A 23,577-nucleotide genomic window follows, 5' to 3' on the forward strand; every position below is an offset into this window, starting at 1 on the left:
GTTGCACACTGACTGTGGGAGCCTGCGGAGCTGTAGAGAAAGAATCAGATGCAGTGTGCGATCCTTCAGACAGTGAAGAGAAAACTGATGAAATGCAAGTGTGGTTTGTAGTCAGTTGGGAGGGCTGTACCACAGTTATTCTCCTGGTTTCGGTAACTGTATATGGTCACACCAACTGTTAATATCAGAAGAAGAGTAATGTGTAGTCTCTGTACTAGTATTGTAACTTTTTTCTAAGTAGAAAATTACTTCAAAATTAAAAATATTTTAAATTACAGAGAGGAAGGGAAGAGGCCAGAAATTTAGCCAAATGTTACATAAGCTCAAGGTACAAAAACCATCAATCTTTCTCTTTTACTATAACTACGTGAACTTGACTTACTGTCTCTAAGACAAGTATGAGCTCCATACCTATTGCTGATGACAACTGTAAAGCAGTAACACACATTCAGTCTTTGTCAAGCTTAGGGGCTGGAGAAATGACTCAGTGGTTAAAAGCACTGGTTATTCTTCTAGAATACTGGGGTTTAATTCCCAGGACCAAGATGGTAGCTAACAACTGTCTCTAATTGTTTTTCATGGGATCCAATGATCTCTTCTGGCCCGCATGGGCACTGCATGCATGGTATAGATTATACAAGAAAACAAAACACCCATACATATAAAAGTAAATCTTTTTTTAAAAAAATCAATTTTATTTCTGAAAAATCCAAAACTCTTGCTCCCACAGTATTTAATGCCTATGGCCTCTAGGGGTGTATGCATGTGCCCGCCCCCAACATGTATACTGAATTAGAATAAAAATATAAATCTGTCTGACATCTTCGCATTTTGGAAGCTGCTAACCTGCACTCACTGTATACTCAGTTATTAATTTTATTCCTTCTCTAGTCTCTGAGGGGGTTGAAGACCAGATAGTTTAGTCTTACAATTAAGCTTAGTTGTTTTGGGGTTAAGATGTTTTTAGGTCTAGATAGATGTTTTAAGTTGATAATTATGAGATCTAATAGATTTACATTAAGAATTTTTGACTCACCAAGATAGGAAAGATGTTTCTTTCAAGGCTGCCAAATACAAAAAGCCAAAACACTATGAATGTAACATACAGATATAAAATTCCTGATTGTTTTGTGGCTCTTCTTGCTGTAGGTAGTTTATTTTATATATATATATATATATGCAAAAATATAAATGTATATGTAAAAATATTTAATAAAAATTGTAAACACATATATAAATCTGTAAAGATGAGAAAGAGACTACACAAAGCATTGGCTTCCTGTCTCTTGAGATAGCTGTACTCGGGTAGCCCACTTTGCTGACCAATGCCCAGGACACACACAGAGGCCATGTGGAAGCACACTGACAGCCCTCAGCTGGCCAGCAGTCAGTATCAGCCATCCTGAACATCAGTCCCAGCAAACCTTAGGATGCTGCTGCTTCCTGCAAGACCCAGATGGCAGCCATCCTACAGAATCATGAGACATGGCAGTAAGTCCTCCTGTTATTCAATTATACAGAAGTGACTAGAATAAATGCTATTATTCTTCATTTAGCAAAGCAACCAGAGTCACAAGACATGGCAGTGACTAAGAACTGCTACTCACTCTGCTCACTCTGTGAAGAGGAGTTGTGACAGGAGCCCTGAAATAGAGCACCATGTTACCTTGTGTCATGTGAAAGACTTCAGTATGACAGCACAACTTCATATTTTCTCTGTGTGTGTTTTCTACTGACTTGAAGCTTTATCTTTTTATTTGATCATTTTTCTAGATACTATCTTATTCTTTCTTTTCAATCTCAAGCTACTGCTGTGTGTTCTTATCACCTTCTCTCTGGCTTTCTCTAGATGTGTACAGTACTTATCTCTTGTTGCCGAGTAAGATACCCCAAACCAAGCAGCTTAAAGAAGAGTGCCTGTTACTGCTCAGATACGAGGACCAGGAGGTATGTTTCTGACACTTCCGCCTCTCTCAGGGAGGTGGAGTCCAGATATTTGGCTAAGGCTATAGTCTTCTCAAGATCAATTACTACAAATCTACTTCCAAACTCACCTGTCCAGTCGGAACGGCCTCCAGTGCCCATCATGTAGCTTCTCTACAGAGCTACTTGAACATGGCAGACCAGAACAGTTGTCGTCAGTCACAGTACCTTAGATAACATAGTCTTGCAAGGACAGGCTATCACTTCTATCTTTCTTATTGATTGATTGCAACAAGTCCCATGTAGCCCAGTTTGTGACTGACCTTGCTACGCAGAAGAGGATGACCCTGAACAACTAATCTTGCTGCCTCCACCTCTGAAGTGCTGGGACTGCAGATCTGCACCATCAGATAAAGCCTGGCCTATTTCAGTTTACACAGACCAATCCTGCCTGTAGTATGAGAAGCAACGACACGTGAGCACAAATAGACTGTGGGGGCTACCTTAGCAGCTGGCTGCCATAAAGCTGCCTCCTTAGATGTTCCTCATTTTCCTGAAATTCTCCTGTGGTTTTTCTGGACAAGGGTTTCTGGCTTCTCTGCTTCCAGAGATTTTCTCACTCTGTTCTACTCAATATATTAGCAAGAGATTAACTTTCCTAAACACTTTGGTTAAAGACTGGGACAGCTCCTGATCACCCAGCAGGTAGTTGCAACTAGGCGTGACTATAATGTAGCCCCATCTTTCCAACGTATGGGAGCCAGCCGTACACATCATGCCTCCTCGAATCTGAGATAACTTTCTGGGTGTAGTCTAGCGTAAGCCCCTCTTTGTACAGGGTTCTAATTCCCTGTTGCCCTTATAACTAAGTCGCACAAACTTCTCAAGGCTTTACATCCCTTCCCTGCCATAGTCTCATTCTTAACCCCAACCTCCATTCCCTTCTTCATAACACCACATCTGTCTGCACCATTTTAAAGTTCTTCTGTTGAGCCCGTCTTCCTGTCTAATTCTGAGCGCTTGTCTCCTCAATAAGACCATCAGCTCCTATGTGCATGTCTATGGTCTCTGTAGCCAGCCTTGAACTCTATGTCCCAGGAGACACCCCGATGGGAATCACATAGTTCCTCATGGGACTATACTTGGTAATAGACTATTGCCTGAATTTCTTGTGTATAAGAAGAAGGTAGAGCCGGGCGTGGTGGCTCACGCCTTTAATCCCAGCACTCGGGAGGCAGAGGCAGGCGGATCGCTGTGAGTTCGAGGCCAGCCTGGTCTCCAAAGTGAGTCCAGGACAGCCAAGGCTACACAGAGAAACCCTGTCTCGAAAAACAAACAAAAAAACAACAACAAAACAAACAAACAAACAAACAAAAACAAAAAAGAAGAAGAAGGTAATGACAAAAATAATCTGTGATTCTTCAAAAGTGGGAACAACATAAAATATACTCTTGCTGGGCGGTAGTGGTGCACACCTTTAATCCCAGCACTTGGAAAGCAGGGGCAGGCAGATCTCTGTGAGTTCTTGCCCAGCCTGGTTTACAGAGCTAGTTCCAGGACAGCCAGCTCTACACAGAACAATCTTGTCTCAAAAAAAAAAAACAAAACAAAACAAAAAATAAAATAAAATAAAATATATTCTTAAAGTTGTCTTTGGGGATGACGAGATTGCTTAGTGGGTAAAGTTGCCAGCCAACAAGCCTAATGGTCTGAGTTTGATCCCTAGGACCCACATAATGGAAGGAGAGAACAGACTTCTGAAAGCAGCCCTCTGACCACATGAGTGGCAGGCATGGCATGCCCATACCCACACCAAATAAATAAAATGTAAACTTAAGAGCACCGGTTACTCTTCCAGAGGACCAAGATTTAGTTCCCAGCCCTTACATGGCAGCTCATAAATCTATGTAACTCCAGTCCCAGGGGATCTAACACTCTCTCTTTTAGCTTCTGTGGGCACCAAGTATACTTGTGGTATACAGACATACCTGTAGGCAAAACACCCACACACACATACAAATTTTTTAAGTTGTCTTTTGGCAGAACTTTTCATATTTTAATTTGTTTGTGGGGTTTGGAAAATGACATCAACAACCGGTTTAAAAGCTGTCTTAACTAAGACTCAAGCTGAGCCTCAGCAAACACACAGAGAAGAGACTACACTGACTCCATGACTACTTTAAGCTTACCTCATGGGCACAAGCCCAAGCATTTCATCACGGCGCCGTTCTTTTTTTTTTAGTTCTGATTCTGTTGACTTCAGTTTATCTGGAGCAAGCCTCAGCTTGGACTGCAAGTCACTGATGACTTCCTGTAATTCAGCTTCTGTCTGAAATACTCGCTGACAGACTGGGCAACAGGACTGGTTTTCATCTGTCAGTTGAGTAATGAACTGGGAGTAAACTGCTGTGGCTCCAGCCAGCATAGCTATTAAAAAAAGAAAGAAAAAGAAATCTATAGTCAGATGCACATTTTCTTCTATAATTATTGTTCTTGCATTATAAATATACCCAAATGAAATAAAGATTTTAACATTTAAATCTTCCTAAGGATTGTCTACATCTAATTTGCATAATTTTTTGGTAGCATACAAAAATCCTAACATTTTACTGAGACCTTTTTACATGCCAGGCATTTCTTATACACACATCTCATTTACTCCTCTGTAATGTCCTATACAGTGCATAGCTTTCTTTTCATTTTATAGATGATAAATCTGAAACACAGAAAGGGTTCAGCAAGTTGTACAGTGAGTTGTACAGCCAGGAATGAGTTCAAGTCACTTGGATCCATAACAAGGTTTTAAAATCTCCTTTCTCAGACTGGAAGGGTGCCCAGCAGTTAAGAGCACTTGTTGCTCTAGCAGAGGACCAGAGTTAGTTCTTAGCACATACAGGGCAGCTCACAACCACCTACAACTCTTCTTCCAGGGAGATCTGTCTTTGGTGGACACCTGACTCATATGCACATATGGCTCCATATACACAATTAAAAATAATTTTACAAGGGCAGGGCGTGGTAGCCCACACCTTTAATCCCAGCACTTGGGAGGCAGAGGCAGGTAGATCTCTGGTAGTTCTAGGCTAGACTGGTCTACAAAGCAAGTCCAAGAGAGCCAGGGCTACACAGAGAAACCCTGTCTTGAAAAACAAAAACAAAATGAAAATTAAAAATAAGTCTTAAGAGGGATGGGAGAGATGGCTAAGTGGTTAAGGGCATTTGCTGTTCTTCCAGAGGATCTGGGTTCGATTCCCAGCACCCACACAGGAGCTCACAAGTGTCTGTTCCAGAGGATCTGGGTTCGATTCCCAGCACCCACACAGAAGCTCACAAGTGTCTGTTCCAGGGGATCTGGAACCCTCACACAGATTACATGCAGGCATATCAATGCACATAAAAATAAATAAATCTTTTAAAAAGGTCTTAAAATCTCTGATCCTCAGCAGTTACCTGTGAATGACATTTCAAAAGGCAACAAAGTGCCTTGATAATATAAATTGTAACTTACCTCGCTGTTTTGAGGATTTTTCAATTTCTTCTTTAAGTCTATCTAAATCATTTTCAAAATCCTGGCTACCACAAACATCAAATAGTTTATCTTCATAACTGGACAACTGTTCTTCCTTTTTCTTTAGCTCATGAGTTATATGACTTTTATTTTGTTCGGCAGAAGCTAGTTCTTTGCTAAAATATAAACAAACATGGGATATTTAAAAGTAATTTAATCTTTCTGATTTAGTTTCCGTGTATGATGTTTTGTCTCTATGTCTGCATGTGCACTACGTGTGTATCTGTATGTGCACGTGTGTATCTGCATGTGCACCACGTGTGTATCTGGTGTCCAAAGAGACCAGAAAGGGGTGTCAGATGCCTGGAATGGGAAAGTGCTTTTTTTTTTTTTTTTTTAGACAAGGTTTCTCTGGGTAGTCCTGGCTGTCCTGGACTCCCTTTGTAGACCAGGCTGGCCTAGAACTCACCAGCCAGTGCTCTTAACCACTGAGCCCTCTCTCCAGAAGTGAAATTTTTGATTAAGGAGATACAAGAAAAATTCTGCCAAAAATCATAAGAGTTAAGCATGAACAGTTATTTTCCTCTACTTGGTATAGTTCTGTGCTGGAAATAGAACCCAGGGCCTCAGGCATGGTAGGCACATACTCTACCACTAAGCTACACTCCAGCACCATTCTTTTTTAGAAGTCAAAGGAACAAGTTGAATGCTCTAACTGAATCTTGCAGTTGAATGCTCTGCCTAGGAAACTGACCTAATGCTAACACTAATGCTGAGCATGGACCACAGTTCCCAGATAAATGTACAGGGGCCAGAATTCTGCTGTATTTCTGGGGCTCGTGGTCTTAGAGCCCAGATTATAGAACTGAGCAACTGGAGGCCACTTAAAATATTAAAATATTAAACACTTAAAATATTCTATTCACTAAAAGACCCTTCTAGAAATAATTACAAATTTGAGCCAGGCATAATGACATACACCTTATAATTCCAGTATGCCAAAGTTGAGGCAAAAGGATCTCACTTGGAGACCAGCCAGTTTGACCCTGGCTCAAACAAACAAAAAAAGAAAAAAGAAAACACCCAAATTTAATACAGAAAAGGCCAAACCTACTATCTCCCTAGAAACCTTATGAGAAGTGCTGTACTCTCTTATCCAACCACCCCTTAAGAGAAGTCTGAGCAGTGCCTTATTCAGAGGCAGAGTACAACCCCTGGGTGCCAATCTTTTTCTATAGTTTGAAGAGACAAGAGGTCTCAACCACTCCCACTACATTCTATTTAAATTGCCAGAAGTAGGCAATTGAATATGACATACCATCTCATGACAATGACTATTTAAAAAAAAATAAGCAAGAAATAAGAGAGTTGTATCAATGGTAATGTTCTAGCAACTCACTTCAGTTTGGCAAGCCTGTCCCTGGTCTGGTTAATTTCTCTGGATTTAGAGTGAAGCCAATCTTCCAGTTGTTTTTTGTTAGGAAAATACCCCAGCAGTGAAGTTAGTTCATCACTGTGCCTAGACTTTATTTTTCTGATTTGTTCATCTTTGTCAGTCTGTAATGAAAATACAAAATAAAACAAATCAGCGTTAAAAAGTCAAGCCTGTATCTCCATATTTTATTAAGAAAACAGTAAATTCTGGGGCCTGATGCAGTGGCTCAGCAGGTCACAGCATCTGCCACAAAAGCTTGTCCACTGGCATTTACCTGAGACTCACGTGAAGGCAGGAGAGAGCCAACTCCACAGCACTGTCACTCTCTTTCTCTCTGAGATTTTTGAGAAAGAATCTCATTCAATAGTCCTGACTGGCCTGGAACTCACTAGGTAGAACAGGCTGGCCAGGGACTCACAGATATCCATCTGCCTCTGTCTCTGCCTCTAAAGGTGTGCAACAGTACAGGTGGCTATAAAGCATGTGTATGCTCATAAACATACACTAAATAATAAGTAGAATTTGAATATGAATTAATTGGGGGATGGAGAGATGGCTCAGTGGTTAAGAGTACTGGCTGTTCTTCCAGAGGACCCAGGTTCAATTCCCAACACTCACATGGTAGCTCACAACTAACTGTCTGTAACTCCAGTTCAGGGGATCCAACACCATCACACAGACATATACAAGCAAAACACAGGTACACACAAAATAAATCAATCTTTTTAAAAAATATATATATATAAATTAATTTATTGGACTGGAGAGATGGCTCAGCGGTTAAGAGCACTGTCTGCCCTTCCATGGGTCCTGAGTTCAATTCCCAGCAACCACATGGTGTCTTACAACTAGGATGTGATCTGATGCCCTCTTCTGGCCTGCAGGTGTGCATGCAGGCAGAGCACTGTATACATAATAATAAATAAATAAATCTTAAAAATGAATTAATTAAATTCAATAAACAAATTCTGGAATGGCTGAAATTCCTGTTTAAAAAATGTAAAGTATAAAAATTCAAGCAAAAAAATATAAAATTTCTTAAAGACTTGGAGTGAAGACTGCCTTTAAAAAAAATGTGGGGCCACAGCAGCCATCTTCCAGTAACTTGCCAAAATAATGGACACAAACGGAAAGAGGAGGGGCACTCACTCTATGTTCTCTAGGCCTTTTAGGAAACATGGAGTTTTTCCTATGGCCACATACCTGCGATATTGTAGGCATCAAGGGAATGGGCACTGTTCAAAAAGGAATGCCCCACAGTGTTACAGAAGAGTCTATAACGTTACCCAGCATGCTGTGGGCATCATTGTGAACAAGCAGGTTAAGGGCAAGATTCTCGCTGAGACAATCAATGAGCACATTGAGCACATCAGGCACTCTAAGAGAGGGGACATCTTCCTGAAGCATGTGAAGGAGAACGACCAGAAGAAGAAGGAAGCCAAGGAAAAGGGCACCTGGGGTCAGCTGAAACACCAGCCTGTGCCACCCAGAGAAGCTCACTTCATGAGCACGAAGGAGAAGGAGCCTGAGCTGCTGGAGCCCATTCCGTAATTCATGGCCTAATGTACAAAAAGAAATAGAGGACTTGGACTGTAAAAAAAAAAAAAAAAAAAAAAAAAAAGTAAGTGTGTGTGTGTGTGTGTGTGCGCGCATGTGTGCAGTCCAACTATGGCACACTCAAGTAGAAGTCAGAGGACAACTTTGGCGTCAGCTCTTTCCTTCTATCGTGTGAGCTCCATGGTTTAAACTCAGGTGGTCGGGCTGGACAGCAAGCATCTTCACCTTCAAGGCATCGCCCATGTCCTAGGATGGTCTTTTTAAGCCAGAGTAATAACAATTCTAATGTCATAAAAATTTTTTGATTTGTTAAAAGTTACCAACAGTTTGGCGTGGTGGCACACTTTAATCCCAGCACTCAGGAGGCAGAGGCAGGGGAGTGCTGTGAGTTCCTCATCTACAAAGAGTTACAGGACAGCCAGAGCTACAAAGGGAAACTCTTGTCTTGAAAACCAGAAAAAAAAATTTACCAATGAAGAGTGCATTTTTGTGTTTGTATTACTGGGCTTTTTGTTACTAAAACATAACTTTTTTCTATATTCCCAGTTAGGAGGCTGAGGCAGGAGAGTCACTTGAGTCCGCAGAGTCAGAGGCCAACAAAGACAATATCCTATTTCAAAAACAGAAACAACTACTAAATAGAAAAAAAAAGTTTTAAGCATAAAAGTCTATTTTATAAGCCTATTTTTAATACTGAGCTCTTGTAAGCTCTAAATACCAAGCCAATATTTCAGGCTACGACTACAAATGGAAGGTAACTATTTTAAATACCAGCCAGCACAGCTACCACAGAAAGGAAGTCATACTTTGTCTTTGGTCAGCATCTCCATCTGCGTGCGAGTTGTTGTGTGATGATTTAACTGCTCCATCTCCTGGTCCAGCTTCCGCAAGCTCCTGTCCAGGTCAGCTTTCTCATTTTGGAGGCTTATTACCTCTGCTTTTAGGGTTTCCACACGGCTATTTTTCTCAGCCTTGCTTAGTTCATGTTCCTAATCAAGAATTCAAAAAAATGCATATTTATATATTCTGCACCAGAATTAAGATGATGACAAAGTGTAATGGAAATTACCTCCCAGGATCACTTGGAAAATGTAGTGGTCTTTCTTTCAATAAACCTTCAGTTTTGCCATTAAAAGCAAAAATTATTCCTAAGAGCAACTATATATATATATATGTATTTAAATAAGCTCATTTTATATGGCTTATTAACTGAAGGGCCACAGTCTCAAGGTGAGCGACAGATAAGACACTTGAGGACAGCTTACAGTCTTTGTGAGTTCCTGGTCCAGTTCCAGAACCCTGTCTGAGGAGCCCTCCAGCTGCTGCAGCTCGTTCTTGACGCTCCTCAGCTCGGCCTGCTTCTTAGTGAGGATTTCTGTTTTCAGCTCAATCATTCTTCCCAGTCCACTCTTCTTGTCTCTTATCTCATCAATCTGCTTTTGCTTCAGAGTTTCTTTTTCTGTAAGGTCGTTCTACATGTCAAAAATGCACATTAGTAACTCTTTCATTAAGCAACTAAGGAAACTTCCTTTCAAAGTAACACATACAATGAAGGAAATATAGGAAATAATTTCTATAACTGTGAAAAGCATCGCCCAGAGATATTTGTAACTGTGAACAAACTTTTTTTGCAATTGTCCTCAAAAACAAATTTTACTAAAAATAAAACCATACATCTATACTATGCTATTTTTATCCTTAAAAAAAAAAAAAAGTTTCTCAAGCCAGGCGTGGTGGCACAGGCCTTTAATCCCAGCACTTGGGAGGCAGAGGCAGAGAGCAAGGCCAGCCTGGTCTACAAATGAGTCCAGGACAGCCAAGGCTACACAGAGAAACCCTATCTCAAAGAACAAAACAAAACAACAAAAAAATTGTTTCTCCAGCTTTTTTTTTTCTACTTAAAAGCTCAAAACTCAGCTAAAAAATGTGACAAGGTCAGAATCACTTTAAAAGTTTATAGAATTCATGGTGACACACACCTTTAATCCCAGCACTCAGGTGGGCAAAGACAGACTGGTCTCTGTGAGTTCCAGGCCAGCCTGGTCTACAATGCGAGTCCAGGAGGCAGGGCTACACAGAGACACCCTGTCTCAAAAAACAAACAAGCAAACAACAAAACAAAAAGGTTTATAGGATCACCTAGTGAAGCTGACACAAAAGACAACAAACCTGGGGTTCAAGATATTTACCAAGAGCTGGCTGGCGGTTTCAGCTTCTCTTTCCTGTCTCTCTCTCACAAGCTCATGAAAATTCTTAATCTGTCTTTCACTGAATGGGCCACGCTCAAAACCATCCAATTCAAGATGTGTTGCCAAAGACTGAATTAGTGAATCTCTGGCTCGGATATGTTCTTGATGGCGATCTGCCTGTAGTTGTAGACGACCTTTATTTAAAAAGAAAAAAAAAACATTCTTTTAGCTGATTTTTTTTTAAAGTTGTGGTAACAGTAGATTTATATGTAATCTCTATATACTCTGCCCAGTGTGCTCTAAGCTGTATACTGACATTGTATAACCACAGGTCTATCCAAATTCTCCAGTGCTATTTACACTCATTTGTGTATATGCATTAAGTTTCCTATAACTTTCTAAGAGATTTAAAATTTTTGTTTATGTGTACATCTGTGTTCCTGTGTCTGTGCCACATGTGTGTGAGTGCCCATGGAGAAAAGAGGTGACTGTAAGGCTCCCAATGTGGGTGCTAGGAACCAAACTCAAGTTCTCTGGAAGAGGAGAAAGTGCTCTTAACCACTGAGCTATCAGTTCACATAATGGTAGTAAATAGACACTTAACAGTTTCAACACGGTAAGACTCTTCTTGTTCTGTAACCAGAAGCACAGCCATCTTCCTCCTGTCCCCCTTTCTATCCACTATCCTTGGCAACCATGAATTTGTCACTAGGACCTCAGCTTTCGACATTTCAGAATGGCATAGAAATGGAAGCACACTATACAGGCTTTTGAGACTGGATGTTCTCAGCGTTCATTCTGAGCAGAGTCTTCATTCACACAGAAAACATATGTTCTAGAAGGGAGAAGGCCACGTCAGGCCTGTGGCTTACCCTGCTCCACAAGCAGCTCTTCTCTTTCTTGGCTGAGGAGCCGTGCCTCTTTACTCAGCTTATCAAGTTCCCGCTGACAGTCTACCAAGCGCCGTTCTTTCTCCCTCACTGTTCTCTGGTGATTGCGATATAAGTCATTTAGTTGCTCATCGGTCCCTTGAAAAACCTGTATCAAACCAAAATAAACAGCTTTAATGGATTACTATGATAACCACTCTAACACAATGGAAATTTTATTCAATATCTGTTTTAAAAGTGGTATCACAAACATCAAGTTTACTTTTCCCCAAAATGTGAAGACAAAAGGGTTGAAGTGTAATTCAGTATGATAATCCTCAAATTTTCAAAGAGAACAAAATTTATCACCACAAACCTTTTCCATTTTCTGTTCCAATTCACTGTTATCTTTCTCCATTTGTTTCTTTCGGCTATCCAAGGCTTTAATTTCGTTGTCAAGTCTCATTATTTTAGACAGGTTGTGTTCAATTTCTTTCAGGCGATTCTGAAAGTAAAAGTGCATTCTACATGAATGGAATCCATTCTGGCTTCATCATTGCGAAAGGGGCATAGGTTATGCCAGGGTCATTTTCTAAGACACCATCGCTCAGTGCTGACAGCGGCCTGTGAAAGAGTCACTAGGAACATCACGTAAGTGCTCAGGACACAGAAAGCCCATGGCTTGCTTTCAACCACCTCCACACAAGTCATTTGTTTATAAGGCACTGACAGCCACTGTCTGTGAAACGCCACATTTTAACTATTTATGCTAAATTGCTAAGAACAGATACTACACTTGATCTTAGTCAAAAGACCATGAAGTGATTTAGTATTATTCATGTATACATGTATGTGTGTCCGTGTACATGCCAAAGGAGTTCATGCAAGTGGTGGATCCCCTGGTTCTAGAGCTACAAGCAATTGGGAGCTGTCTGATAAGGATGTCGCCAACTGAACTTCGATCTTCCACAAAAACAGTGAGTCCTCTTATCTGCTGAGCCTTCAATCCAGCCTGTCAAATGCCACATTTTTAAGAACAGACATCTTAAATGGCTAGTTTATTTTGTATAATAATGGTGATGATGACTAAATGATGAGGCGTGGTCCCAGGGCTTCATACGTGATAGGCAAGCATTTTAACACTGAGCTACAGCCCCACCCCTAATTTCTCATTGTTCTGGTTGGCATAGGATCTTGTGTAGCCCACACTGGCTTTAAACCCACTATGTAGCCAAAGACCACCATGAATTCTCAATCTTTCTGCCTCCATTCACCAAGTGTACCAGGCATGCATGTGGCGCAGATATACATGCAAGCAAAATACCTACACACATAAAGGAAAAATAATGTAAATTATCCTAGTAACGTATCTTATGTTCTGTACACTAGTGAATAGTATGTAATCACCATACAAGAAGGAATGTTCTTTATTTTGTTCCCTTCTATATCCCCAGAAGTCTTTAATGTTAGCTAAATGTTCAAACAGATTTGAACAAAGTAATCTTACTAATAATAATGGTCATATCTGATTAAAGCCTACTGTGTTCCATGTTCCAGACACTATTAGGTGGTACTCTGACTGTAAGCCCACAGGCTAAGCAGACAGTCAGAAAACTTGAGCAACTTGGACAAAGATGCACACACCAGGTTGGTGGTGGTACACACCTGTAATCCCAGGGCTCAGAGGAAAGCAAGAGAATCACGAATCATGTATCGTGGGTGACTAAGTGAGAGCTCATCTCAGAGACCCAAAAGCCAAGAATGGACCAAACAAGACTGGGAGGTGAGGCTGGACTGCTGGTCCTCCTGAGCTTGCACACTGAAGCATGGATATGCAGCACACAGGGAGCACGGGTAAATGCTACTAAAGACATGCATTTCCAGAAAGTCTTTCTGATAAAGCACAGGGCTCAGCTGCTGCCCTCATCCAGACTCTGAAAGGAGGTAGGAAAGAAGATCCCTTGAACCTAGGCCAGGGTTCTAAGGTCAGCCTGGGCAAATGGCTACGATCCGGCTTTATATATAAAACCCAGAAGGTAGGAAGAAGAACGACCAAAGCGAACTATGCATGAAAATGCCACAAGAAAACCTGATATTCTGTAAGCTAGTTAAAAGAACAACAACACAAGCTTAAAAAGCTATACTAATTTGCATATACATGGATCAATTCCAAATTTTGTACAATGTCAAGAACATCCTTAAAATTATAAAAATTCTCTACAAAGACATGTCAGTTGGGAGATCTCAAAAAAGAAAAACACCTATAAAATCAGATTTAACTACAGCAGTGCTCAATACCTAGGACCTGTGCCAACCATTCACTCACAATCTACTTCCTCTCAAATCTAACCTCTCCAGGCACTTACAGACCAACTGTCTAAGCTGGGCATTGGAGTGGCACATACCTTTAAGCCCAGCACTAAGAGGCAGAGCATGGAGGCCAGCAAAGGCCAGCTTGGTCTACAAAGAGAGTTCCAGAAAGCTAGGGCTACACAGAAAAAGCTTGTATCTAAAAGCCTAAATGAATAAATTAAGACTGACCATCTAACACAGACTTAAGACTTTAGTTAGAATTGAGTGTCTGATAATTTTAAAGAAATATACATGCTCTCGAAGTTCACATAAAAATAAGGTACTCTATAGGGATGGAGACATGGCTTAGTGGTTAAGAGTAGCTCCACTCCATCACTCACACTGTGACTCACAATGTCTGTACCACCAGTTTCCAGGGGATCTGATGCCTTTCTGGCTTCCACAGGCATTGTATATACATGGTGCACAGTCACACATGCAGGCAAAACACCGATAGACATAAAAGTAAATGTTTTTTAAAAGGTACTTTACAGGCTGGAGATGGCTCAGAGGTTAAGAGAACTGGCTGCTCTTTTAGAAGTCCTGAGTTCAAAACCCAGCAACCACATGGTGGCTCACAACCATCGATAATGAGATCTGGTGCCCTCTTCTGGTGTACGTGCATTACATGCAGGCAGAACACTGTATAAACACATCTTATTTTTTTTTTAAGGTATTTTAGAGTGGGTGGTTTTGCATACCTTTAATCCTAGCACTTGGGAGGTAGAGGCAGTAGGTAACCTGAGTTCCAGGCCAGCCTGGTTTACAGAGTGCAGGACAGTTAAGGCTACATAGAGCAACCCTGTTTTGAAAAACCAAACCAATGGGGCTGGAGAGATGACTAGGAGGTTAAGAGCACTAACTGCTCTTCCCGAGGTCCTGAGTTCAATTCCCAGAAACCACATGGTGGCTCACAACCATCTATAATGTGATCTGATGCATCTTCCGGCATGCAGGTATACATGCTGGCAGAGCACTGCATATATAACAAATAAGTCTTAAAAAAAAAAAAAAAAAAAGAAAAGAAAGAAAGAAAGAAAGAAAGAAAGACCAAACCAATATATATGTAATACATTTCTACTCTACTATGAGGTATTGTACCCATATAACTCAATTATAACACAGGCTTACTTCCAGTGCTTGAACGTGCTATCAAGCTGTTTAGGAGAAATAAGTTATACAAATTAAATGTTAGTAGATTAAATCATGGTCATGTCAATTGCTAGTCTACTTTTATCACAAGAATATACATCTTAGGTGCACAGATAGATATGACTCTATAGAAAGACAAGGTCTTAAAAACCCGAGACATGCAGAATATGGCATTTAAAAATGTTTTTATTACTTTAAAGAGTCACTGACAATGAGACAGGTTAACTCCTGGCAACACCCAGCCTCCCTCAGAGGATGAGGAGCATCAAAGAAAAGAGCCTCCTTATGGAGATGGCTTCAAACGTGACAAACCAGCCACTGGGCAAAAAGTCCTCATGTTTACCACAGACAGAATTCTGCCTAAAAAAAGGGCATGCTTGGACACAGGCAAAGTCGACGGCCAAACTCTGCCAAGACAGGGTAAGCAAGTCCTCAATAGTTACTGCCTCACAAATATGTCTGTCAGATATATTGGGCCAGAAGGCTGAAGAAGATGCTCCAACGTTATAGAGTTTTAAGTGACTATTCAGGTAGAAAACTGTCTGTGTCATGTTTTCATTTGGAAAGCTACTAACCTGTGCTCCTGGCATACTCAGGTAATCAAGATTACTCCTCAAGTCTCTGAGGGAGTTGAAGACCAGGTAGTTTAGTTTTAAAATGAAGCTTAATTGTTTAGGAGCTAAGATGTTTTTAGGTCTAGATATGTGTTCTAAGTTGATAATGACAATATGTGATGGAGATTGATTTACATCCAGAAATTTAGATAGGAAAGATGTCTTCTTCAAGGCTGTCAAATACAAATAGCCAAAACTCTAAGAATGTAACATTTATATAATTCCTGATTGTATCATGGTTCTTCTTACTATAGGTAATCTATTGTATATATGTGTAATAATATAAATGTACATGTAAAAAAATTAAATTAAATTAAAAAAGAAAGAAAGAAAAACCAAACCAAACAACTAAGTACTTTAGGGTTAAATGATGCCATGGTGGGGGAGGGGATTTCTTTTTCATATACTAAATAACAGCTATTGCACACCATGGTAAATACAATCAGTACCTAATTGTTGTGTACTTGTAAATTGCTGAGAAAATAGATTTAAGGGCTCTTATCACACACACACAAAGAAAGATGACATAAGGAAAATGTTAATTAGCTGACTTTACCCATCTCTATAGCAAATACACTAAATCATATTACATGCCATAAACATAGTTTGAATTTGCCCATTAAAAAAAAAAAATCAATTACCTTCAATGGCTCAAGTTCATTCTCATAAGACTTGACAATCTCCTGTGACGACGCTAACTGGGCTTCCTTGCTGGTGATCTGATCACGGATCTCACACGCTTTCTCCTTATTTTGCTTCAGATATTTCAATTCTGTTTGACACTCTTTTACTTTCTGACCTTGTGTCTGACGGACCTGTCGAAGTGTATCTAAGGCTTTAATGTACCTTTAAAGATATGAAATAAAAGTAAAACTTCTGGCTAAGTAAATTACAGTAGAGTATTAGGCAAACATTAGTACTAGATTTAAGAGTTAATAACTTAGAAAATGTTTATGACATCAGGGTTAAATGAAAAAAAGTATAGTTATTCTACCAGATAAATATGCACAACAAGAAAACTGGAAGGGCAGATGCCTGACGGTTATTACTTGGTGAAACAGTGAGTGCTGACCCTTCTTGCTTTTTAGTTTTCTCTTTTATAAAAGAGGATCAAGGTAGCCATGTGCACCTAAAGCTCCAGATGCTGGTGAGCAAAGAAACGTGAGGGCAGCCTGAGCAATGAAACCAGCAGAAACATCCCGCCCAGACTTGGGGTGTAGGCATGAAGCACAGGTGGTGGGCACAGGGGCCAAGCTCACAAACTAAAACATGGCTTCATGACATCACAGCTACAAACCTTGTTGCTGAGAAAATCTCATCAAACTTCTGCTTCAGGGCTTTTCCTTCACTTAAGGGCCAATTGGAGTCTTCTTGGTGACAGAATATAACATTATTTAGCACAGACTTGGAAACCCCAAGACAGCTTATCATTTCTCGGTCAATTTCTGCACATTTGGAGCTGATACTGATTTTTTCACCATGCCTGCAGAAAGTGAGAATCAATGCTATTAGTGAAGTGACCTTTGTAGGTACCTATCGCTCGCCTTTCTGTTGAGAGGGTCTCGTCTGTCTGAGACTGGCCACAAACTCACTATGTAGCCAAGAACAAGCTTGAACTTCCGATCCTCCTGTCCCCAACTCCCAACCAGTCTGTGTGGTACTGGGGGTCACACTGAAGACTGTATACTAGGCAAGTACTCTACAACTGAGCCACATACTCAGCACACACGATTCTCCCATAAAAAACAAAAACAAAATGGCCCTTTACTTGTCCCATTAAATAGCTTCCTCATTCTAAGAAAACTCTTGGAGCTATGGAGAAAAACTGTTGGTGACGTATTTGCCGCCTAGCATGCCGCCTAGCGCTCAGTCCTCGACACCCATGTGAAAGAAAGCTAAGGTGGTGGCATGCACTTGTCATCTCAGTGCTGAGGAGGCAGAGACAGGAGGGCTCCTGAGACTCACAGGCTATAAGCCTAGCTGAAATGCCAAGCTCCAAGTCAGTAAATGACTCTGTCTCAAAAAACAAGGTGAATGGCTCCTGAAGAGCCACACCGAAGACTAACTCTGGCTTCCTCAGACAATGCACACCTGCAGATATACCCACGAGAACGCTCACAAATACACACAGAAAAAAAGGCTATCTCTTCCATGGTCAAAAAACTCACTGATGAGGTCATGTAAACCAGTTGGTCCAAGAAAGAAGGCAAGAATTTTTAAAAGCATATTAAGATGTTTTTTAGTTTAAGTGTTTGTGTGTGTGTGTGATGTCTATGTGTGTACACATCTATATGGGATCCAGAGGCAATGAGAGGTATCTTTTTTTAGTCAATTTCCATCTTTCTCTGAGACAGGGCCTCTTTCCACTGAATCTGGAGATCACTGATTCAGCTGAGTACCCAGAAGTCCCAAGAGTCTCCTGTCTGTTTCCCCAGAGCTGGAATTACGGGCACACATGACCTCATCTGGTCTTTACATGGGTGCTGAGAATCAAACTTGGGTCATCCCACTTGTTTGGCAAGCATCTTCCCAGGCCCCATACTGGACTTTTAAATAATGAATTTAAAACAGTCTTGAGTACAGGCACTTGTAGGTGTCAGCAGACAGTATCAGTCAGGTCCCCTCGAGCTGGAGGTAAGGTGATTTTGAGTGGCCTGATGCTGAGAGCCTAATTTGGGTCCTCTGGAGAATGCAAGCACTCTTAACCTGAGTCATCTCTCTAGCCCAATAATAATCTTCTATACTTGATCTTAGCCAAAAGGCTGGGAATTGATGAAACCCATTTTCTAACCCACATTACCTCTGTTTTCGATAAATGCACCTTTCCCTATCTGCTACTGATGATCATCTTCTGTTTTATTCACTTAAGTCTCTTACACTTTTAGTTCTAGGGATGGAAGATGCAGCACACTTATCCATTAGGTAATGACTATTTCAAACCAGCATATTTAAAAGTCCCAAGTAGGTGAGCTGGGTGTGGTAGCTCACACCTATAGTTCTAGCATTAGGGAGGAAGGGCAGGTGGACTGCTTTGAGTTTGGGGCTGGCCTGAGCTGTCACGAGCAAACTTTGCTAGATATAGTGGTCTGTGCCTATAATCTCTTCTTGGGAGGGGGAAGCAGGAAGGTTCAGGAGTTCAAGGCACCCTTGGCTACGAAGGAAGTTTGGAACCAACCTGGATTACATGAGACTCTTATCTCAAAAAGAAAACAAAAAGCTGCCCCCCCCCCAATATATTGTTGCAGGATATTTGATCCTAATGTGACCCCTGAGATTGTGAACTATAAAAACCTGTCTTTTGTTTGGCCTGGTTGAGCTCTAACACACACCTTTAACCCAAGAGCTTTCTGTACATAGGATTTAATAAAGTTAACCCTAGGTCAAGAGGTGGAGCAAGAATCCAGCTGACAGGGATTGAAGAGTAGGAGGGCTTTGAGTTGAGGGGTGTTTAAGGCAGCGTGCAGAAGTAGAAGGGTGTTTTAGCTCTTAGGTCTCTAGCTCTTGTGCTCCTCAGCTTTTTGGCCTTTTCCTCCTGGGCAACCAGCTGACTACTGAGCCTTTTGGGCCTTTTCCATCTGGTCAAGAGCTGAGTAGGAAGGTCAGCTGGGTGCTTTCTCTGCCTCTCTGATCTGGCAGGTTTTTTTCGCCCCAGCATCTGGCTTCTGAGTCTTTATTGGTAAAATAGAACAATCTGGGATTTTCAATTAAAACAGCAATATATAAAGCAAACCTTTGGCATTCTGTTCTGATAAAGCCTACCTCCAAAATCCATACCCATTACAAGGTAGGATATAATAACTCCTTCCAGGTATAAATACCTTGTAGTGTTACGTGTGTGTGTGTGTGTGTGTGTGTGTGTGTGTGTGTGTGTTACATACATATAGTTATACAGCATATAACTTTCCCTGATAATAGTCAACAGGGACAAATTATTTTTCCCTACTTGTTTACTTTTCACCTCACCCATCTCTGTACATGAAAGCAGCATTTATTCAACCGATACTTGGATAGTTATGCCTCTGCCTCCCCAGAGTGCTGGGATTATAGGCATGCGCCACCACACCCAGATTTTGTGTTTCAAGATAAATAGTATCAAAGACTAAATGCTGGCAGAGACTGTACATGTAGAGGCATGGAGTAGACAGGCGCTCTACTCTGTATTCATTTACACTGGGAATATAAAATTACTCTTAAAAAATAAAGGCTGAGGCCAGAAGTGAAGATATATGCCTATACCCCAGCAGTCAGGGGACTGAGGCAGGAGCATTCCTATGAATTTGAAGCTGGCCTGGGCCACACAGCAATTCCAAGCCAGGCTGAGCTAAAGTCTCAAAACCAAAATTCCACTGAAAGATAATTAATAAACTTTCCTAAAATAAAACAGTTACAGAAAGCTTTCTGGGCCCAGAAGGCCACAGTGAGCAGCTCTCCAAGGCCAAGGCAAGCACCTACTTTATTCTAGTAATGACTCCTTCCAGGGTCTTAAACTCTGTTTTTTTGCTTTTCTGACTGCAAAGCATAGACCTATGCACAGCTACCACCTCTCCGTTGACGTCTCGAAACTGCAGGCGGATCTGGGCTCGCACATCCGTTTCTTGAGCAACCTTTGATAGTAAACAGAAAAACACTGTTATAAGTAGCACTAGCACGTCCTTATCACGAAAGGAAAAAGCATCAACAACCTCGTTTATCCAAAAATGAGGGGGAAGCCACTAAAAGAACTCACTCAAAATGAGCCATTTTTACATATTTTTCAAGATATGGGAAGTATACTGACTGATTTTTCTAGATTGTACAGTATTAGCAGGCTCCTGTTCCCTTACAGATAATAGTCTTCTGTCAGCAGGGCTTGCTCTGCTCAGAATCTTCTAACGTCTAGTTAGTTGGCAACTGGGTGGAGGATACAGGTGAGCAGCTTAGCACCTGCCTAGCCTCTGAGGCCCCACAGAACCTACCGTCTTCTAACCTTGACTTGGCTTTCTATTTCTGCCTTCACCACTTTGCACCTCTGAGTCCCTGAATATACTCAGCATGTTTATATTTCAGGGACTTTGCTCTCGGTATTAACACTGAATGGAACAGTCTCCCCCCCCAAACTTTAAGCAACTCTCTTTCTCTTGAATAAATATCTACAGGGGTTGCTTGCTATGTGAAAGAGAGAAAAAAAAAATCTGTTTTATTTACTTGATTGTTTCTGAGACTGGGTCTCTCTATGCGGCCCTGGCTGGTCTGGAAGACAGTTCAAGAGTGCAGGCAAGAAAACTTAAGGGATCATGGATAGCCCAAATTACAGTTGATGGTGGCTTGCACCAAAGCAATGGTGGCAACAGGATGGACAGGACAAACCCACGACACACTGTAAGGGGTAGCAAAGACTGGCTTGTGAACTGGAAATGAGGTAAGATAAAGAAATCAATGAAGGGCAGCCCGCAGGTCTTAGAGGATCATATTCATCATGTCTATTATTTATTAACCTCGAGGACAGAAAGCAAGGGAAGGGTGTGAGTGTAAGGGATCACTCATAATTCATACTCAACGCAATCAACACTAGGGGCATACATAGTAGGGTAGTTTGGTAGATTTTATTATTAAAAACTGAATTTTCATCTGATTCCTCCTATTTCTCAAGCCAAGAGTGTTAACTAAGCCAAGTGGGTTATAGATTTAGGAAAGAGAAAGTATGAAGCAGTCATTTTCAAGAGGGCTCAGTAAAAATGGACTAAGCGGCACGACTATTTCATAAAGTTTTATAATCCCAGAATTATCTTTAGTCACATGAAAGTTTATAGCTACACTAAGGGTCTTCTGAGGTTCGGTTTGTGTACTAGTTAGGTTTTGTTGCTAAATCACTGATCAAAAACAATTTGGAGAGGAAAGGGTTTATTTAGCTTACAAGTTAGCTTTACCAGGAAGCAAGGGCAGGAGCTCTAGACAAGAACCTAGAGGCAGGAATGGAAGCAGAGGCCACGGAGGAGGGCCGCTTACTGGCTTGCTGCTGGCTTGCTCAGCTACCTTTCTTACACAGCTCAGGCCCATTCACCCAGGGACGGCACTACCTGGAAGGGGCAGGGCCCTCCCACAATCAAGACAACGCCCCACAGACAGCCTCACAGGCCATCCGTTACTCAGCTGGGGCTCCCTTAGTCCCAGGTGTGTCTAGGTTTGTGTCAGTTTGACAAGAACTGTGACAACTTGGTTGGTTTGTTTGATACAGAGTCTGGTCTTGGTCTCCTGACCCTCTTGCCTCTGCTTCTAGCGTGTTAGATTACAGGCGTGCTGCAGTACACCAGGCTGACACTAAAGTTTAAAGTCACATTGAATGACGTGACTTAAATGACTAACAGGTGGTTGGTTAAATAAACTAAGGCTGCAGCCGTTAAGATAGTGGCATGTGCCTTTAATTCAGGAGGCAGAAACACGTGGATCTCTGTTACATTCAGGGCCAGCCTGGTTTATGCAGCTAGTTTCAGGTCAGCCGGGACTATACAGTGAGATTTTGTCTTAAAGCAAACAAACCACAGTAATCCTACAGGACATAAATTCAACAGAGTAGTAATAGAAACTAAAAACAGCAAGTGTATATATGTATGTATTAACAGATGCAGAGCGCACCACTAACTTAATTTGTTTAATAAACAAAATTCTGATACACTAGAATACAAATGTATTTGTAGATACACAAAAACATGGTTTTACAAGAACAGAAAGAATTTAATGTCAAACCCTTAACTTAGTGGAATTTAGTGGCACTAAATAAATTCGCATTCTTGTTGTATACAGATATGCAACAAGAAAAACCCATAAGCCAAACTCAGTGTTCTGTGTACACACTAGTAGCAAAAACACTGCAATTCAAGCAACACTTCACAAAAAACTTCGTCATGGCAGACTATAGTGAAAAGCTAAAAGCAATCTAAGTGTAAATAACAGCGCATCTCCTAAGAGTGTTTACATAGCATCACAATTTAACAAGGCTTAAGCTAAACTTTTTAAAAAGTATAAAGATGGAAGACACATCCCATATACCAAGATTAAGAATTCATTATAGTGGGCTTCGTTTGCTTTATTTTAAACTCTCTGTCATTATTTTTGAGAGTATGCTTGTGTATGAGCACACATGCTATGACATGTGTGTGGAGGTCAGGCAACAACTTTGTGGGGTCAATTCCACCTTTACAAGTTTGACCCCAGCTTGCAGAGCAAGTACATTTTTACCTGCTGAACCATCTTTATGAGGCCTACAGTATTTTAATGTCCTCACACTGTATGACAACGCTTAGTGGGGGAAAACTCTGAAATAAATCATTAGACAGGACTATGATCTCTGCCGTGTAAAACAGTACACAGGGGAGAAAAATATAAAATAAAAACAGCAACAGTGGTTATCGCTGGGTGCTCAGACAATTGATGACTTTCTCTTTATACTTTCCACTGTTAGGTCCTCTACAAAATGTAACTAGTGCTTTGCTTTTTTTAAGTACGAAACTTTATGGACACCATTACCTTGGGATCATGAACAAATGTATTTCCTTTGGTTCCAGGAGGGAAATCTCCAGTACAAATATACTTTAGACATTCAATGATGGTCTAAAGAAACAGAAAGTTGTGTTATTTAGTTATAAGAAAACCACAGTAATATATGACAAATATTAATTCATAGGCAGGTGCAGAGGTGCATGCCCACAATTCTAGCACTTAAGAGATGGAAGGCAGGATGATCAGGTTCCAGGTCAGCCTAAGCTATGTGGGACGCTGTCTCCAAAATAAACAAAATAATAAAAAAGTGATAATAAACACTTTATTGTTACTATTAATCCTATTATTTTGATTTTGCAAGACAGGGTTTCTATGTGTAATAGAACAGCCCTGGCTGTCCTGGACTCACTTTGTAGACCAAGCTGGCCTAGAACTCAGAGAGATCTGCCTGCCTCTACCCCTCTCCGCCCCCCCGCCCCGCCCCGCCCACCACCCTTAGGTT

General features: G+C 41.0%; 1 protein-coding gene and 1 pseudogene across 1 annotated transcript in view; both read right to left on the bottom strand.

Annotated features, from left to right (window-relative positions):
• The window catches only part of Rad50 (RAD50 double strand break repair protein), a 60,487-nt gene that overhangs the window by 35,906 nt on the left and 1,004 nt on the right, over positions 1-23,577 (bottom strand). The window contains exons 2-13 of the mRNA XM_051168038.1: positions 23,103-23,186; positions 20,052-20,203; positions 16,897-17,082; positions 16,241-16,445; positions 11,858-11,986; positions 11,485-11,650; positions 10,613-10,806; positions 9,689-9,895; positions 9,230-9,412; positions 6,831-6,988; positions 5,432-5,607; positions 4,113-4,350 (exon numbers count right to left, since the gene is read on the bottom strand). Of these exons, the coding sequence (XP_051023995.1) occupies positions 4,113-4,350; positions 5,432-5,607; positions 6,831-6,988; positions 9,230-9,412; positions 9,689-9,895; positions 10,613-10,806; positions 11,485-11,650; positions 11,858-11,986; positions 16,241-16,445; positions 16,897-17,082; positions 20,052-20,203; positions 23,103-23,186 (2,078 nt within the window). The remainder of the gene's footprint in view (positions 1-4,112; positions 4,351-5,431; positions 5,608-6,830; positions 6,989-9,229; positions 9,413-9,688; positions 9,896-10,612; positions 10,807-11,484; positions 11,651-11,857; positions 11,987-16,240; positions 16,446-16,896; positions 17,083-20,051; positions 20,204-23,102; positions 23,187-23,577) is intronic.
• LOC127208850 (uncharacterized) lies at positions 12,191-12,307 on the bottom strand (annotated as a pseudogene).

The sequence above is a fragment of the Acomys russatus genome, chromosome 25 (assembly GCF_903995435.1).
Source record: "Acomys russatus chromosome 25, mAcoRus1.1, whole genome shotgun sequence".
Taxonomy (NCBI): domain Eukaryota; kingdom Metazoa; phylum Chordata; class Mammalia; order Rodentia; family Muridae; genus Acomys; species Acomys russatus.